Source organism: Homalodisca vitripennis, chromosome 7 (assembly GCF_021130785.1).
Source record: "Homalodisca vitripennis isolate AUS2020 chromosome 7, UT_GWSS_2.1, whole genome shotgun sequence".
Classification (NCBI taxonomy): domain Eukaryota; kingdom Metazoa; phylum Arthropoda; class Insecta; order Hemiptera; family Cicadellidae; genus Homalodisca; species Homalodisca vitripennis.
In genome coordinates this window covers 112,533,558-112,553,687 of record NC_060213.1, presented here as the reverse complement: position 1 = coordinate 112,553,687, position 20,130 = coordinate 112,533,558, and the positions used below count along the sequence as shown (strand labels likewise).

At 34.4% G+C, this 20,130-nt stretch overlaps 1 protein-coding gene and 1 non-coding gene across 3 annotated transcripts in view; both read right to left on the bottom strand.

Annotated features, from left to right (window-relative positions):
* The window catches only part of LOC124366211, a 38,441-nt gene that overhangs the window by 17,019 nt on the left and 1,292 nt on the right, over positions 1-20,130 (bottom strand). For both annotated transcript variants that reach the window (XM_046822585.1, XM_046822586.1), the window contains exons 2-7: positions 15,045-15,149; positions 13,165-13,209; positions 8,198-8,935; positions 5,565-6,249; positions 1,336-1,714; positions 984-1,119 (exon numbers count right to left, since the gene is read on the bottom strand). In XM_046822585.1, the coding sequence (XP_046678541.1) occupies positions 984-1,119; positions 1,336-1,714; positions 5,565-6,249; positions 8,198-8,935; positions 13,165-13,209; positions 15,045-15,149 (2,088 nt within the window). The remainder of the gene's footprint in view (positions 1-983; positions 1,120-1,335; positions 1,715-5,564; positions 6,250-8,197; positions 8,936-13,164; positions 13,210-15,044; positions 15,150-20,130) is intronic.
* On the bottom strand, positions 18,216-18,320 carry LOC124367041. Its single transcript, XR_006922858.1, has one exon. It is a non-coding gene; the product is annotated as a U6 spliceosomal RNA (small nuclear RNA).

Below are 20,130 nucleotides of genomic sequence, written 5' to 3'. Positions count from 1 at the left end.
CATACTTTTTACAAACGATTTTCCAAGTTTTATCAATGACAATTCTGTAGAAACCATTATGTACGCAGACGACACAACTCTTTTGTTTACAAATAACACTGCACAAAATCTAATTTTGGATATTTCATCAGCAACAGAAAAATCAATCCAATACTGCCTTCAAAACGATCTGGTCATAAATCAATCCAAAATCACCCAGATCAATTTTAGCAGAAGACAAGAGCAGATTCCAAAAATACCTAATATTTTAGTTGAAAAACTGCTTGGCCTAACAATTAATGCTGACCTCTCCTGGACAGATCACATACGCAATCTGACCAAAAAACTTTCATCTGGCACTTATGTGGTAAAGCGAATGAAGTGGATAGGAGGTTTGGAGAAGGCAAAGACAGCATACTATGCTGTAGTGGAATCCCACCTCAGATATGGCTTAATTTCATGGGGAGGAACATCTGAAACCAATCTCAACAAAATCCTGATACACCAGAAAAAAGCTGTAAGGGCACTCTATAGCCTCAGCCCTAAGGAAAGCTGCAGAGAAGCTTTCAAATCCCTGCAGCTTCTTACCGTCATAGCACTATACATCCATGCAGTCATTATCTACACCAGCCAGATGGACCTTCCTAGAAATGAAAATGCTCACTCATACCACACCAGACGAGCAACGGACTACATTCTCCCTGTACACCACACATCGCAATTCAGCAAAAAACCTTCTTACATTGGACGCAAAATCATTAATGCACTACCACCAAATCCCAAGAACATGAAAGGGAACGAACTGAAAAGACATTTTCGAGACTGGCTGATGGAAGGACCTGTATATTCATTGAAGGAGTTCTTCGATCTTCTATAAATACAACATCAATATTTGTAAAGCAAGAAATATTAATCTAAGTTTTTGTTATTATCTACTATTGACGCAATTGTATTTCTTAAAGAAACAACAAATAAAGAATATTGTCTATTGTCTATGTTCTCACCTTGACTTGGAAGAAAAGCTGTCCCAACTTAGAATACAAGAAGTTTGCGTTCTGCCGCCGCAAGGTTTTCTGATCACTACCATCTGCCACGGTCTCAGACAATATAATACCGTTCCAACATATTCTGCTGGTCGCTCTGCAGTGACAATACAAACACAATATATTTTAATATGATTCACAGCATGATATAATTTATAATTCACTTATAAACTAAAGTAATATAACTACATTTGAACAAATTATTAAAACTGAATTATAAAATAAAAGCATGTTCATGCCTTCACAATTTTCTAGTTAACCATTAAATGCTTATAAACTAGTTTTTGCAAACATTTGTCTGCAATGCACAAACCTCATATTGTTCCCTTGTTTCTTTGTTCCCATAGCACACATATGTTCCGTTGTCAGTTTACCGAAGTTCCCCCTAAGGAATGACATCACAAGTATCTGAAGCTTGCTCTTGTAACTGTTGCTCTGTTCTGTAACTCCGCTGAACAACACAAAATCTTTGAGAATTCTTCCGAGCTCAGTGATGTTGGGAGCACTTTTAGAGTACTTCTCAACATCTTCTGGTGACGGTTTCACAGTTCCCGCCTCCTTCCCACTTACATCTCCGGTGGGGTCGTGATACTCTATTGTTGTTATATTGTAGACCTCTCCGTCTATAGTTTTCAATGTTTGACTCCTGGTTACCAGGTTGCCTTCAACGTCAATGACTGCATCACTAGGGGCTGCAAAATGGAAATTATATGTCTAATTAATGACACTATTACTTTAATCACATCATATTCTATGGAAAAAAATATTCAATGCTGAAATCTGTTGCATGATATAATGGTAGCCAACAAGAAAACATAATAGCATTACACAATGGTATTAAGTATATTTAAAAATTTTATGTTGTTATGTTATGTGTTTTTCAAAAAAGGGTTTTAGTTACTTTCATTACATTAACATATATAGATAACCCTATAAGTGGAGTTGATAACATTAAAAATGTTAATATACAGACTATAAGACACAATGAGGAGTTATGTTAAGCATAATGGCCCAACATCATAAGCTAGCCGGTTGGCTGATGTTGGTAAGCTACCCAACATCAGGTCAACGTAGGAGATTTTGTATTCAAGAAACAATTTGAGATACTGCATTCTACAATGTATCCTAGAAGGCTCAATTATTATTTATTTTACAATATTGTATATTGTACTATTAAGCTACCACATTAACCTGCAATGTATGATTCGAGCGTTTAGCAAAAAATTGTAGTTAATCATCAATGTACAGTTGCTATGTTCAAAGGAGCCATTGTAAAATGAAATAAAATATGTTTTGTTTAATATTTTTATAATAAAACACTATGTAAACTATTTTTATTCTCTAAAAGTGATAAAAATATTTTTAATAATCAAATTTTTAACATTAGAATTCAACAATTTAAAAAAAAAAAAATGATGAAAAAGCTTTTTGAAAATCATTAAACACACTCAGCATTTTTAAAGCAGGCATATAATTGGTGGCCAGCACTCAAGTGTTATAACAATGTATGGTTTACATTTTTGTAGTAGAGAAAGTATAAGTGGGAAAACCTCTCAAAGTGTGCATCCTTTGCATCAGTATTAAGTCGAATTTTAATTTCAACCGAGTGCTCAATTCCAAAACGTTATAAATGCCATTTTGTGGTTAATTGCATTTTATTGCATATTAGCGTTGTAAATGCCATATTTTATACTGGCAAAGTAGACTTCCCATCAGCTGTTGCCCCTAGTGGTAAAAGTTCAACAAGAAGTTGCAGTGCAAGTCAAAACGTTGTAAACGCTGCTGTGCAACAACAAGCCGCCGTGTTGTCATTGTGTCTGGTGTTCAAGGCATAAGTTTGAGTGAAACAAAAAATCAGTAACACTGATGTTTCACTGAACGATGGCAAATGTCCGGAAAAATCCTGTTTCCTTCACAATCCTTCCATCATCAAAAATAAACTTAAAACAAAAAATAAGTTTCAGGTTACAGTTTGTGTTCGTAATTGTATTGCTACATAAGTATTAATTGTTTCTTTTGGTTAATCGTGATGAGTTCTAGTCAGATTGAAACAAATTCTTAGCTCCGCAACAAAAGAAATGTCCCAAAAACTGGGGAAAAGGTAAATTAAAGAAATCTAGAAACTCTGGTTATGACTATAAATTACCGAAAACTGAAAAAACTACTCAAGAGTGAAACACCACCATATGAGGTGTTTCTGAATTTTTAAAGCCAAGCACCTGTAACCTGTGTACCCAACTAATTATCAATATGATAGATGGCTGAACTGATTACTGATTCTTGGATGTTTACTAATATGTAATTTGCTGTGGTTACTAGGAGGCCTAGTTAAGTGATAAGCACTATTTTAACCATATACACATTGTTTTAATTATTACATCACAATGTCACATCTTTTCACTGTTTTCATTCCTTATTAAAAGAGATCTTACCTTTCCGGCTAAAATTTAATTTTTTGTTGCAGCAACATGCAAGTGTGCATTTTCGTGCAAAGTAGTAAGTTTGCAATATCATGAACAACTTTTGAAGCGTTCTAACAATTAGGTGTCTACAACAAACAGCAGCAATACTTACTTAGACTTATTCACCCCCAATTGATAAAAAGAATAGATGTGGTAAATACAATCACACTAGTGAAATTTGCCTATATCTTTCTACTACCGTGAGGTTCTGATGTGAGAGTTTGTCTCAAAACCTTTTGTAAGACTTTTAATGTGACACCAAAAAGAGTTAAGCAACTTGGAGAAAAAAATTCTCAAAGGTGAAATGAAAACCCGGTATCTAACATTGGGAAATACACTTTTCAACAATTATTTTGTATTTACTTTTATTTAATGTTCTTTTGTCTTTGCTCCATTAAAGGTAACTGAGTGAATTTAAAGGTGTTATTTGTTATTTGCACGGCTGATAGAACGGTTTGACTTGCACATGTCACAGCATTTACAATGTTTTGGGAATGCAAAATATTTTTAATTACTATAATTATAATGGATATTTGTAAAAATAGCCTTACATTGTGATAATCAAATACAGTAAACAAAAATGTTTTGACCAAAAATACATCTTTGTTTATACATTGATATGTTTTTTTCTTCCCTTGTAAAATTAGTTTTAGGAGTTTTCAACGTTTTGGAAATGCACGATTCAATTATACCTGCTTATTAAAATGAACTCTGCAGATATATTTAGCTATACAATCAAACATCTAACACCCAAGGGGGTTAACTGTCATAATTAGCAAACTAAATCAGTTAGAAAGAAAGTTGAGTTCAGCTCCACTTCACTTTCCATTTAGTGCAGCGTCTAAACTCTAATGCTGTCATAGATTTGACTCCAGTAGTTTGAAGTCAACACCCGTATGAAGAGATTCCAAATGTTCGAGACGAAGAAGCTAAAAATAAACTCTTTACATCATTTCAAGATCAGAGACATCTAGACTACAAAATCAAGTGTAATCTAGATGAATAGATATTTTCATTATTTCATCAGGTGCACAATTGAGTGCACTATAATGTTTTAGACACGATCACAAATCACAGAGGAGCAACCTAGTTTTTAATCTCCCCAAGAAGGTTTCCTTCTGGATAGTTTATACCTTCTAGTTGAACCAACAATGGGTGCAGCAAAAATGTGCAGGGAATGTCCAGAAGCGGCACATCACTAACCGCTAATGTTGGGAAACAGGGGTGCAAGGGTAGATCAATAGGTATAGTCTACTTTGGGGGATGACTGTTGGAGTTCATGGGTCCCTAAGTGTTAAAGGCAGTTGCTAGCCTAAACATAAGGGTGTGCCACTTCTACCTGCACTGACTGGAGAGGCTGGTACAGAGCTATCCTCCCCTTCTTAAGGAGACTTAACTGATATTAAGGCCCCAAATTACTCCTCGTGGATCTCAACAAGGGGCGGACCTCTACCCTTAACCTTAGCCCCCAGTCCAGTATGTCCTGTCACTCCAAAAACAGCATAAAGGTCCTTTTGTTTAGGACTAAGCGCAAATGTTCAGCTTTTTGTCCTAAGAAAATTAAAAAAAAAATTAAATTATCAACTTACATCCACATTGAAATAACCCTTCCCACCATAGTTACTTCATGTGTAGAAAACTCAATTGCTCCACCGTAATTTTAGACTGTGTCTAAAAAATTGTAGTGCACCAAATTGTGCAACTGATGAGACCATGAGAATACCTATTCATCTAGATTGCACTTTATTTTGTAGTATAGGTGTTTCTGATGTTAAAAGAATGCAGAGTTCGTTTTGAGCTTCTTTGTCAGTGACTCTTTTGGATTTCTTCATACGGACATTTCCAGACTTAAGGAGTCAAGTCTGTGACAGCATCAAGTGGAAGATGAAATGGAACTAAACTCAACATTTACAAGATTAAGTGGTTTCAATAAAAAATCATTATTCATAATGAACAGCCATACTGCTCATAGAAAGTCATTTGAAGTATTTATGAGATAACCATATTATTAAGAACATAAGCTATTTCAATTATAATGATTTATAAAAAACCTAAATTTATCTTTTGAATTCTTTAATACCTGATTTCTTCCCAAAGGAAACTCTTGAGCACAAGATGCTGTTTTCAAAGAAAACTATCCTCCTTCCAAAAGGCCTAGTAATAGTCATAAGGTCATCGATCTTCGAGGTCAGGAAGGGACAACCGTTCGATCCCCACACATAGCTTACTAAGTTTGTTTTAGTCTCTTCTGCCAATTTCTTCCAAAAGGGTGAATTATCTTTAATCTCTTCCTCGTCATTTTTCATATTCCTGATACCGAGGTCACCAGCCAAGACGAAGATCGTCTCTGTAGGGATACCCTTGACAAATTCCTCAATTTGAGTGGCAATTGCTTCGTTTCTGGGGTCTGTTTTAGCCGGCAAATGACATGAGATCACTTTTACAGAATAATGGTGATACACTATATCTGCAACGCACAAATTTTCGGAAATCACTGTGAACTCTTTCACTAAAATATCAGGTGACTTCTTCACTAGGATGGCCACATTCTTGGCCCACTGCTTTTTAGAGCAGAGCCACGTATAGTGATCTGACTGTATGTCCTCCTCTGACGTGAGAAATAGCTCTTGCACACATATTAACTCAAGGCCTTGTTCCTGCAAAATTTTATCCACTTTGCTCGGCGTTGCCCCTTGGATGTTCCAGGTACTAATGATTACCTTAGTCTCTTCCTCCTTGTTAACTGACACCACAATGTTCATGGGCTGAAACAGTGATTCGCATTAACATATATAAAACAATCTTATTTACTAAATTTTAGTTACTGTAATACTTAAAAAAATCATAATTTATTAATAATTGTGTTACTTATTAATTTCATAAAAGTTTTTAAAGCATATATTACAAACCATTAACATTAATATGAATAAAAAACAATGAAGTTGGGCCTTTGTTTGTCGTTACTCATTTATCAGGTTCACCTTGTGTGGCAATGTTGTAATATACGTATTGCTGTGTTTTGTTCATTATAAATTAATTAAATAGGTGTTTCATAAGGCAGAAACAAAGATGAAGACCACAGTTACAATAATATTATTCTATATTCAAAACAATTCGTCAACTGAATAATAACTAACTTAATAATATATTGTTCATTCATTGAATGTTTCCAGAACATAATGAGAGCAATGCAGCTAACTAATATTATTAGCTTATAAAATTACTTGTTCTTCTAACCAATATATAACTACAAAGAAAATCTACCTAATCCCAAATAAGCCGAATATTTGAGAGTGTATTGAGAGTCAGGAATGAGAGATGTTATAGAAAATGTCTGTTATAGAAAATAAACAGGTTTCATAATATTTGTTTGTATAAAATACATATTGCTAATCAACCTGGTTCCCTGAAAGTGTACAAAATTCAAACAACACAAATCAATTCAAAACTCGTCTTAAGTGTCTTTTGGTATCTAAAGCATTTACTCTGTTGAAGAATTCAGGATAAGCCATTGTGAAATTTAGAAACCAAGAAAAACAAACGCTGGATCTGATGTCGGAATGGATGTGTCTGTATGAATTTTTATAAAATGTATGTCTGACTATTATAAAACATGTACATGGTTTTTATATAAAATGTATTAAAGTTGACTATTGACTATGTCAGAAATTGTTGTTAAATGCACTAAAGAGATTATTATTATTATTAACATTATCAGTATTATTATTATATGGAGTAAATTAAATACTATTTACTTCGACGAACTAGACAACTACTTCACAAAAAAGAACAAAATGATTAATATTTCAAAACTGATTTTGTATTCAAGCTGTAATGTCTGAATGAAAAGCAAACACCAAACCTAAAAAGATACATTCTTTTTCTTTATATTCCTGCAGGCAAAATGCAGAATGTACAAACTGTTTATTTTATATAAATATTGTTGTAAATGCCTGCAAACACCTAATTCAGAAGTACTATTTTTGCATCAACAATATTATTTAGTATGCAAAATGATTCTTTAAGCAATAGTCAGAAATTTGTTTTTCCTTGTGTTCTAATTCATTTTCAATGTACCTCAGTTTGTTTTCAGGTGTTTTATTTCTTTTGTTAAGTTTTGTAATTCATTTGTTGGCAAGACAACTATTTCATAGGCAGTTTGCAATTTAGAGTTACAAGATTTTTAGAAGAATTTTTCATTGAGGTAGGAAGTTTTTCTGTAAAGTTTTTTTTTATTTCTAGTTTTTGACGTTATTGATTTTAATAACTATCTAGCTGTAATACATGTATGTAGACCCTATACTCTTAACCATTCAGTATGCACTACGACGTCTATCACACTTAACAAGTTAACATGCCAGATTATTTTATAAATGGCTTTGAAAGATTAAAAATTTAACATTTTGTTAGACACGTAAAATACTACCAACTAATATGTACATAATCAAAGTCGGTGACATCAGTTCAGCATAGTTTTCATACCAAGTACGCTAAAGATCCTCCTAGTAGGCCTACAATTTAGGAGTGGCATAAACGTTTTGTTTTTTTTTAAACATCCTGTATATTTATATGACCTGTAACATGTTCTAGAAGCAAAGCCCCTATGATTGTTAACTTTTTATGGCAAATAAAATGGAATTGATTAAATAATCACAATATGACTAAAATAAAACACTTTATACAAAATGTGTGACAAACTCAAAATCTACTTACATCAGTGACAATTTCACAATAGCTCATGGCGTGGTTGTATTCTGGAACCCAGTGGAGATGTACATTACGGCTGTACCCGTGCGTTCGTGATACAGGAATAAAAATGAAGTCCTGTTGAGTCTTGATTTCTCCGTCTTTAAATGTGAAGTGTTCATCCTTTTTTGAATCTGGTGGTCCGTGTGTATTGACTATTCTTAAGTGGGCTTCCTTCACCAGTTTTAACAGTTTAGTACCATTCTCATTGCTGACCTCGTGGTACAACAGATGGCCACAACTCGCGGGAAGGAGACCCTTTTTCTCCTCTTGGCCTATCTGTGCATTAAAATCTCCTCCGATGACGAGAAGAACGTTTGACGGAATATCCTTCAAAGTGTTCACAAGTTTGTCCCACACATCTTTGCAATGATAATCCGTTGCCGGTGGGATGTAACATGAAATGAGAATCAGATTGGTGTCTTCTTCTCGCACAGCTTGGACTACAGAGATCTGATTACAAATTTGGTTGTGAGTCTTGACTTGCCATTTAGATTCCTTGTTAGCCAGAATCGCTGAACTCAAGTCACCTGAGCAGTACCATTTGAAGTGCTCACTTCCTTCTCCAGCTGATGGCAGTTTAGCATTCTGAAGTAAGACAAAGTCAGGAAGAGCTTTCTGCGTATTTTTTAAGAGCTTGTCTATCTCTTCTGGGCTGCCCTTTCCTTCTGTATTCCAGGAAACCACATCTGCTGTTTTGATTCTCTGAAACAAAACCCTCTTTATTTGTGATGTTTACAAAACAAGTATGGAATTACAAGAAAAATCTGAACACAAATTATCTCAATCTGCTTGCATTACAGCAGAACTACCAAGATAGTACATTTTCCTTCCAAAACTTAAATGTTAAATAAATTTATTGAAAAAATGAATATTAAGCAAAACCCAATTGATAACTGAAATTTTGTCTTGTTTCGAACAATATGCATAGTTTGATATACGTACTATATAGATGAAAATGATCATAAAACCAACTGTTTTGGTGTCACAGTGCAAAAAAAATTGGTCTGGTCAAGAAATACATGTAGTAAATAAGGGGCATGGCATAGAGCTTGGGAAAATTGCATCTACATGTCAGTCCATTAATCTCTTCAGCCAAGCCATCTGAAGCAAGATAGCATCATCTCAGAAGGCAGTTAGTATATTGTACTTTTGCATGAGAGTCCGTGATTTCTGTCCAGAGCAGTGGAAATATCTCCAGTTCAGTAGGGAGGATTGGGGGGGACCTTTCCCTAGGAAATTTTTTGAAATATTATGTCTTAAAATCATTATTTTATAGTATTTCATAACTAGTAAAGGTGAAGGAGGTAGCAAAGATGAGGTTGGAGTGTATAAAGTTTACAGTAAAGGCACTCACTAATCGCTAGGAAGTTTGTACATTAAGAATAAGGTAGCAGGCGTGGTGGGGGATAGCCAGTATTTTACGAGGGGTATCCAAAAAGTAAGTTTCCCTGTTCTGTAAAAAGACGCATACATAACACAGCGTGCAGCTGTGGGCGGGGATATGTAGCGCGGTTCTGTTGGCAACAGGTGCGCCGGTCACTGGCCCATTGTCACGCTTCTCAGTCAGTTGCTGCCCAAACATCATGGAGACTCCACTGCGTTCTGCCGCCAGTTGCGAAGTCCGTAGTGTTATTCGTTTCTTGATCTCCAAAAACGAAACTGCCGTTGAAATTCATCGTCAGTTGTGTCAAGTGTATGGTGAACATGTTATGTCCGTTCAGATGGTCCGTCGTTAGCGTGCAATGTTTTTGGAAGGAAGAGAAAATGTTCATGACGATGAGCGTAGTGGCCGACCGGCCAATTCTCGGCAACCTGACGTCATTAATGCTGTACGAGCAGTTATTGACAATGATAAGCGGGTGACTCTCGATGAAATTATGGATAAACTGCCGTCAAGTGTTGAAGTTAGCCGGTCATCTGTGCACAATATCATGACAGAAGATCTTCAGCTTGCAAAAGTGTGTGCAAGATGGGTGCCTCGCTTATTGAGCAATGCCCATAAACAACAACGAATGGCTGCTGCCCAGTCTTTCTTGCGATTGTTTGACGATGAAGATGAAAACCTTTTCAGTAGAATAGTCACTGGTGATGAAACATGGATTCACCACTCAACTCCAGAGACCAAACGCCAGAGTATGGTGTGGCAAAAAAAAGGAGAGGCAGCTCCTCAAAAAGCCAAAGTTTTTGAGTCGGCAGGAAAGGTAATGGCTACAGTTTTTTGGGACTGCCGTGGAGTGTTATTGATTGACTATCTTCCTCGTGGCGAAACCATAAATGCAGAAAGGTATTGTGAAGTTCTCACCAGACTTCGGCGGGCAATACAGAATAAACGGCGCGGACTTTTGTCGTGCACGGTTCTGCTTATTCAAGATAACGCCCCCCCACACGCTGCTCGTGCAACAATGGAACTTTTGAGGAAATTTAAGTGGGATGTTTTTGGTCATCCTCCATACTGACCAGATCTTGCGCCTAGCGATTTTCATCTGTTTCCGGAGCTGAAAAGACACCTTGGCGGTCGGCGATTTGCCAACAGCGATGACCTTCAAAATGAGGTGGATACTTGGCTTAAAAATTTGGCGGGGTCTTTTTAACTTTTTCATAATTAATGGAAACTTACTTTTTGGATACCCCTCGTAAGTAGCCATGTACCGTTTGACGAGTGATCAGCGTGCTCTCGATGTAAAGGCTTATTACAAAAATGTAGATAGTGCCGTTGGTACTCAGTGTAATTTCTGTAAGGAGTTCCATTTATCTCCACTCTGTGTCTCCTGCTTACGCTACCTGTCTTTGGGTGGGAAATTTTGAAACAACTGTTGATATACTTCTAAGAACAAGATGATAGTGAAAAATGACACTAACTTCTAAGAATATCAATTGTGAGCGCAAAGCCTTGGTGGGAAGTCCAGGAAAATTGGCAAAACACTAGCAGGTGCAGTAATATCGCTAGTCCTGCCCAGTCTACAGATTTAACAGCTTCTAATTATTTCTTGTAGGGATATTTGAAATTCAATTTTTTGAGGTTTACCCACTAAAAACTAAGAACATTTCGCACAAACCATTTAACAAATAAAATATAGTTTTTAAAGTAGAACATAAGTAGCTTGTACTAAAGTATAATGTATTTCAATAAAAATATTAATTATATAAATAATCATGAATTTACTAATAAAAAAAAAATGGGAAAGGCTGGAGTGCATGAAACTCCTCTCCAATGGTTTAAATCTTACTAGAATTTATAAATGATCTGTATTGAGGCCCTTTTAATGGAAACATAACTGTATTTGCAGATGATACTGCTCTTTCATATGGAGCCACTACACTTCAACTAAGGAATGAAATGCAGCAAGACCTTAATTATTGTATTATATTAATTATTTAGACTACGGTGCACTAGAACTAAATGCACAAAATTCAATGTATTTTTCACTGCCTGAAACATTTACATTTTTGGAATTTAAGTACCACAAACTAACAGTGTTTAAATATCTTGGTTTACATGTAGATGAAAACTTACTCTGGAACAGTCATATAAAATATTTAAAATCTGTTTTATTTATATTTTTGAGAAAATGTTATTTTTTGAGAAATTTTTATCCCAATAAATTATTAACTCAGATATATCACACATTTAAACACTCAAAATTAAGCTATGGTCCATCATGTTGGGGCATTACTTATATCACTCATGTCAAGTCTATTGTGAGAGTCCAGAAGACTGATATTTAGAAACAAACAGGGAACTGAGTTACCAGAGGGGCTGGAAATCTTGCCCCTCCACCATTTATTTGGTTTCAAAGTTTTAATAATGTTTTTTCTTGTCAGTTGAAATAAAAGCCCGGTTGAGGATGAACATCCTCGGACGCACATTACCAGACAGATATGGATATTGAGACTTGTTAGGGCTAGAAATTCATTGTTGCAAAAAAGTTTTGTTTATTTGGAGCCTAAATTCTGCAATCACTGGACAACGTTCATTAATAATTGAAAATCAGTAAAGAAGCAAAATAATTTGATAAAGAAATGGCTTTTAACTTTTTCATATATTGAAGTTGAACAATTTTTTACAATACAAGATAATTAATCATTAAAGATTTTAACATACATTTTTAGTACTACATTAAGAAATGTGACTGAATTACAATATATAGTGGGGATTGCTTGTGTATCTGTATGAGTTCAAAGTCTCTTTAATTTTGTATTATTTCACAGAGGCATAAATTAATATTTTATTTTATAGTAATACAAAGTTTGATGTGTGTATATGAGCGAGATCTGGTATTCTTGTCTGTAGAAAATGCATGTTTTATTATTAGGTCTGTGGTAAGGGTATTTGTGTGTGATTGTGTTTTTTGTTTAATGTGCATGTGAATGTGGATGGGTATGTGTGGATGGGGTTATGTATTGTCTTTTCTCTCTCTCGCTAGTTCTACCTTTCAGATAAAAAATATATTAATTAAAAAAGTAACAATAATATTTTTAATATTTTGACTAATGATGACTCTTCATGCACACATGAAGCGTACACTTCCTAGCATGTGCATTTATTTCCATAACAACTCGTAAGTACATTCACTGTTTTTTTGTAAAATGTAAATCTTATGGTTTTTGCAATGTATAATGTGTACCATTGTTTTTTTTATAATTGAGTTTTCTCACATTTTGCTGTTACAAAACTTAATATTGTGGTAAATAAAAATATTCATTTATATATCAATCCATTTCCAATCCATTTTATTGTTTGAGTTTTTGTGTGTAATAAATATATACCACCCTTTATTTTTAAGTATTAGAGTTTGAACTGGTAAAAATGTATTACTAGTCAAGACATAGACTTTAGATCTGACTAAAACTTTGGATTGAAGCTGTTTTTACACCACTGATAAGAAGTAACAACATGTCATCTTAGACCTAGAATAAGAACAGTTACTTACCTCATTGGCACTTCTCTTTATGTCTGGAACTACCGGAACTTTTGTCTGGACAACAAACAAATATTAAAAACTTAAATCGCAAGCTTCAACTCTAAAAGCATAAGTTAAATTATAAGATCAGTAATTATTGAAAATTATAACTTTTAGGCTGATGAGTGATGGTGTTAAACTACACTGGTATCCCAACAACTAATACAATCTACAAGATCCCCACTTTTCAATCCATAGATATTTTTGTATCCGACCATACCCAAGTAGTGGACAGTGGATAACAGCTACATAGATTTTATGATTAACCAATTAATAACAAGCCATTTGTCTTCATATTTTTCACTTAATATTTAACATCTCAACTAAATAAATGCCTATTATTTTGCTTTTCCAACATTCTCCAATAGATTATTACAATGTTTCTGATCTCTTTAAGGAGTGCATGAAAACTGCACAAAATGAGTAAGGACGTCATATGACCTCTGTTTGGGGAGTAAGGACGTCATACAACCTCTGTTTGGGGAGTAAGGACGTCATACGACCTCTGTTTGGGGAGTAAGGACTTCATATGACCTCTGTTTGGGGAGTAAGGACGTCATACGACCTCTGTTTGGGGAGTAAGGACGTCATACGACCTCTGTTTGGGGAGTAAGGACTTCATATGACCTCTGTTTGCGGAGTAAGGACGTTATATGATGTTTAATTGTGTTAAAATTTGTTTTCATGAAAACAAAGCTGATGTTGCATGTTGAAAATTAGGTAACTTTGTCCAGTTTCTCCACTTAATGACAAAATCCTGAACCAGTCTCGTTGGCTGCTTTTATCAGAAGGAATACTGCTTTTGTTATCAGACTTTACCGCCTTTTTGCTGTAACCACTGGGTCACAGTCGTCATATGCATGCATCTGCCGCATAGCCACTTAGTCAGCTACAAGCATTTCATTGTGGTGTTGTTTTTGTAGCTATATACATCTTCTGATTTAGATTTGATTCACACTTTCATAGTGTCTAACTGTTAAGCAAATGGCCGATGATGTAGATAGACACATTTGCAGCGAAGAGATAAGACATTTGATTTACGACTATAATGAAAGTAATCGAATAGCAAGTAGTGACCATGTAGTTTTTCATTCGGTTATTTGACAATTCTGATGGTGATTATGATGTAATGAGCATCGACCATGAGTCAACCAATTTGACAGATGTTATTCCCGGCACAGATGAGTGACATTGAATTAGAACATGCTCTACCAGTTTCTCAACCTGCAAGTAGCCTCGATATTTATTCTGAATGCACATGGAAACATAATAATGATTTTCATCCAAAAAAATGTTAATCTTGATGCTTCAAACTCTGGACTTTACTTAGATTTAGAGCAAAAGGAGACAAGAGAAATTAGTGTATTCCATTTATTATTTGATTATGACTTTGTAGCTCATATTGCTGAAGAAACTAATAGAAAATACAAAGAAGAGTGTTCAGAAAAAGAAGATAAATAAAAAGGTGTCTGAACACTTAAAACTAGAGAGATGGACAGACACAAATGCAGATGATTTTTTTTATTCCTTTTTTGTTTTGTTGTGTATGCCACACTGTAAGAAAACTACAATGAAACAGTACTGAATACTGACTCGTTAGAAACACCCATTTTTTTCAAAGTACTCAGTCAAGAGAGGTTGCAGCAATGCAATGTGGATACAATAAAATACTGTGCCTAGTAAAAATTTCTAGGCCACATTTTTACACTATCTATAATTACTATTACTGTTTAGTTTTGCTTATTTAAATATAATTTAACATTAAACACAAATAACTTTGACAATTTTAACTATACAACTCTTTCTAGCTGAACTGAATCGTCACTATTTATAAGATTCTATCCACTTACATTTCGTTCTCTTTGTAAAGCGTTCTTGAGAAAATTTCTCTTTGCAGGCCTCCTTGATGCCCATTTTTCCCTTCCAAACTGTTGCCCACTTCTAAACTGTTGCACCTTAAACAAACAATATTCTGGAATTGATACAAATATTTAATACACAAATAATATATTTTAGTTTAACAACAGATATTTAAAGACCTATATGTAATAAATTATATTGGTACTTTGGGATTATACCGACCACACCCAGACATGAATCGTTATTTAACATTTTGCTTCTAGTGATTACTAGATTAGCGTAGAAACAATATTTCGTCAATATAAAACAGGAATTGTCTTATCGCAAACCCCTCCCCATCCTCAGACAGAGGTCAAAGTCGAACGGTCTAGTAGATAACGTGATTGCAGTCTCCTACATTTCTCCAAACACAAAAATTCAACAAAAACAAAACATTACCAAACAAAAACTAAACTATTTATTGAAAAAACACACAAAACTTGTTTTTATTCTTGATTACACTCCGCCACCCAAAAAGCGAGTGCCTCCGGTCATCAGGGAGGGCTTTGGCAGCCCACGCTGATGTGTCAACGAAAGAAAAACATCCCTCGAGATAGTACTTATCAGTAAAATATCAAATTCTAGAGGGGCTGATCAGAAATATAAACTGAAAGGCAATTATGTACCATGCAAAAAACTTAAATAATCATGTGATGCCGCGCGGCCTGCCGTAATCGGGATTCTCGAGAAAGATAACAGCAACAAAAATACCGATCACAATACCTGGAAATGCTTGTTGATTGACGTAATTTTGTAATTAAAGAGTTGTTTTTCCGTTCTATCATGTTTGTTTCTATAAATTTATATTTTTGTGTTCTTCATACTGGTGTGGTCGGTATAATCCCAAAGTACCATTATATTTTTTAATTGGAAATGGAATGATTTGGAAACTAATAAAACTAGAAATCCATAAATCATTAATCAAAAATGCAAGCACATACTGGAAAAGATGTCATTGTACGACGAGGTGATAAGATAAGAGGAAAGTAAGTAAAATGTTCCATTTACGAACAAAAGATAATCTTTACATATATCATTAACACTTTGTGCAAACAATGAAGTCATTTACAAATAAAACAATTAAGGATTATATGAAATTTTATATGTCAACGAACAGCATAACGTATTAAGCAGAGCTGAATTTTATTTTCTTCTATTTATTGCAACTTTAGTAGTTGGGATCACTGGAAATTCATACAAATCAGTAACATACACAGATATGAGCATAGAATATAACCAATTAGTTTTATTGTTCCATGCAAAAACCTCATAAAACATCGTCAGATATAAAAAAATACTTTGTGTAAAAAAGCCATGAAATGCATTTTTTATGAAATTATAATTTTTCTATGAGCTTTTAAGAAATTCTAAGACAAATCCACATCTCACAGACCTTCGAATTAAGGATGGATGAAAAACAAGTAGAACTGAGGGGAGACATTGCTAGCATAAAATAAAGCAACTAATCAGAACTTCTACTACAGCGAATAATGATGTATTTGAAGTTTAGTAGTGTCACTAATTTGTGTACAACTTCACCAATTTCTAGAATATAATCTGTTTAAAGAATTAGAAAGAGGTATATGAATAACAAAGTTGTTATTTACGCAAAAATCTTTTTTAATTGCATATTACTACTAACATAAAATTCAAGGAGCTTTCTTATATTTAAAGAAAATACAATGTCCTTTTAACACAATGGATGGCCCTGGAAGCAGCCCTTGTAACGGCTCTGCCAGGATGCTATATCCCATTGTATAATACTGTCTTTAATTGAACTTAGCTTCGTTATTGTAGAATAGGCTAACACCATCTAGTTTTTAATATTGCTTTCAACACATGGATGATATGTGATGCCGCCATCTGTAAAGGGAAAGGCTGAAGTTGAAATGCTTCTTTAGCTGATTTTATCTGCCAACTCGTTTCCAGATCTTCCACCATGACATGGCACCCAAACGAAGGTTAACCCTGGAACTGGTAAACGCCCGATATTGGGCGTTTTTAATCGCATCCTAGACGGCAGCGCCCGTTATCGAGCATTTTAATATGTCTTTTATTTCTAAATATTACGTACTTAAAACACGACCAAAGAGTATCGGTATTGATACCAATCGAAAGAGGAAGGTTCAATTTACGTAAATAATACACTAATAAATAATTTTCTCGTTTTTGTTACACGTCCATACGTTTTATAATCTCTGAACTGTTTGTTTACATTCTCCCACGTACCGCGCTAATTGCGCACGCAGCGATGAGTCAACTGGTTCATTCAGCTATTGTTATTTTGTCAGCTGCATGGTGTTCTATCTGGTTTATTGTTTGTTTGAGTTCGTTGTAATGATGGTTGTGCATATGACACAATAATAGTCAATTTTTTGTGCATGTTTACGTAATGGATCGTATTTTCCGCGATCGTTTAAGTTACATTCGACATGACTAGTTGAACTTGAAATAGGCAACAATGAGGATTCCGATTTAGACATTAAATCAGAACATAATCAAAAAAATATATAATAAAAAATAAAAATATAGAAAATTTATATGAACTAATAGTTACAAGATTGTACAAATCCAAGTGAACTTTGAAGTTCTTACTTTTGTTGGTAAGTAGCACTTTCGAATGTCAGTGTATGATTTTTGTATCGTTTACCACACGTAAAAATAAATACCTTATAAACTACGGGTTGCTTTATTTTTACTCAGAATTAAATGCTCTTTCTTTTTTATATTTTGGATTTTGCATATCACTAACAACAATAATTTTACAAATCAAAAACTTTGAACTAACTTTTCTTTTTTTCTAAAATAATATTTTTTCATGAAGAGGTAGAGTAAGGATATTTTTTTTGTTTTAATTATATTATGTGAAAAATGTTCCTTGAACAAAGCTGAATACAAAAATATATAATATGACATAGGTACTTTATAGTAAACATGTAATAATAAAATAAATATAAGGCAATGTATGAAGTACTAAAAACACTCCGCCACTGAGAGAAATATGACCGCCAATTCCAGGGTTAAAGGTTAGATGACTACCCCTTCAGATTAAAGGGAGCTCCAAATATCCCGAACAAAAATGTTCTTCAAGAAAATGATACTCTGTAAGGCAATAAAGGACAATAAATGTAGAAAGCGTTACGATCTGTGTAATCATTGCGAAGGGCCATGCTAATCTACTCTATATCAGTCCAATTAAAGTGTAGGCCTTTATGTACTCCCAAAGCAAGTACAAAAATCTTGTAATAGAAAACTAGATAAACCACAGCATTTAACAGATTTTTCGATAATTATTTACTATATCCACTTCACACTTTTTGCTAAAATTTCAACTTTAAGAAAATATATGTATAGGATACTAACACAATGGATATAAAAGATAGCAAAGCCTAAATAATAACAGAAATTACAACAGAAACGCACTTGGCCAACAATGTTTGAACTTTTAACACTAATGGTCAGGGGCATTTCAGTGTAGCTTTTTAGTGTAAAGGGGCACTCACATGATCTGAGCTCAAATTTAGATACTATTCGAGGATGTTTTTCTTTATTTGCCAGTAGTGTGGGCTTCGGTGGCGCCTTTCACCCGCACTGGGGCATTTCAGTTCAGCCTTTCTCACATGATTTGGGCTCGAATTTAGCTTGTTAAAGAGAAAACCCTGATTCCCCCCAGTCCCCTAGATTGTTCGAATATTTGAAATATAGTCTTCCTAACCTAATTTCTAAACTAAAATTTCAAAAATCGATGGTCAGGGGCGTTCCTTTGTAATTTCTGTTATTATTTAGGCTTTTGTATCTATTGTACTAGTATCCTATACATTTATTTTCTTACGTAAAGTTGGAATTGTGACAGAAATTTTTAAGTGGCTAAAGTAAATAAGGTACTTTGGGATTATACCGACCACACCAGTATGAAGAACACAAACTTTTTTCAATGAACCTATAACGTTATAAAACGATGTAGTTGAGTAACAGAACTAACATTCCATCAATCAAAAAGCATTTCCAGGTATTGTGATCGGTATAGTTGTCGCTGTTATCTTATCTTTCTCGAGAATCCTGATTACGGCAGGCCGCGCGGCATCACATGATTATTTAAGTTTTTTGCACAGTACATAATTTGCCTTTCCATTACAATTCAATTTATATTTCTGATCAGCCCCTCTAGAATTTGATATTTACTGATAGGTACTATCTCGAGGGAAGGTATTTCTTTCGTTGACATCAGCGTGGGCTGTCGAAGCCCGCGCTGAAGGCCGGAGGCACTCACATTTTGAGTGTGATCAAAAATAAAAACAAGTTTTGTGTTTTTTTTTTCAACGAAGAGTTTAGTTTTTGTTTGGTAATGTTTGTTTTTGTTGAATTTTTAATTTTTGTGTTTGGAGAAATGAAGGGGTAAAACACGGAAGTACAACAAAGCGACGCATCAGCTGAACAGGTGGTGTGACTCTGCAATCACTTTATCTACTAGACCGCTCGACTTTGACCTCTGTCTGAGGATGGGGAGGGGTTTGCGATAAGACAATTCCTGTTTTATATTGACGAAATATTGTTCTACGCTAATCTAGTAATCAGTAGAAGCAAAATGTCAAATAACGATTCATGTCTGGGTGTGGTCGGTATAATGCCAAAGTATCGTAAATAATTATTGATTTTTCAATTCAAAGAGAAAGAGTCAGAATTACATAAGCCTATGAAAATAGTATCTCCACTAATGCTAGGTCTACAACTATCAACCAACATGCTACTGTTACCATCAGGGTTAGGGTACGAAGTGGACCTGGTTTGTTATATCGAAATTGGCAAACGATATTACTCAATCATAACCATCGATATAATCAATTAATACTGATTAATTATTTTTAAAAATTAACTTAGATAATCCATATCCAACAGCTGTAAACACTTTCGAATAATACACGTAGGGTAATATTTCAATTTTACATAAGTGAAATTCAATTTTTTTATTATTAAAAATGAAAGTCAATTTTAGAAAACTACACGACATTGCTTTGAAGGATGATAAGACATGTTTCT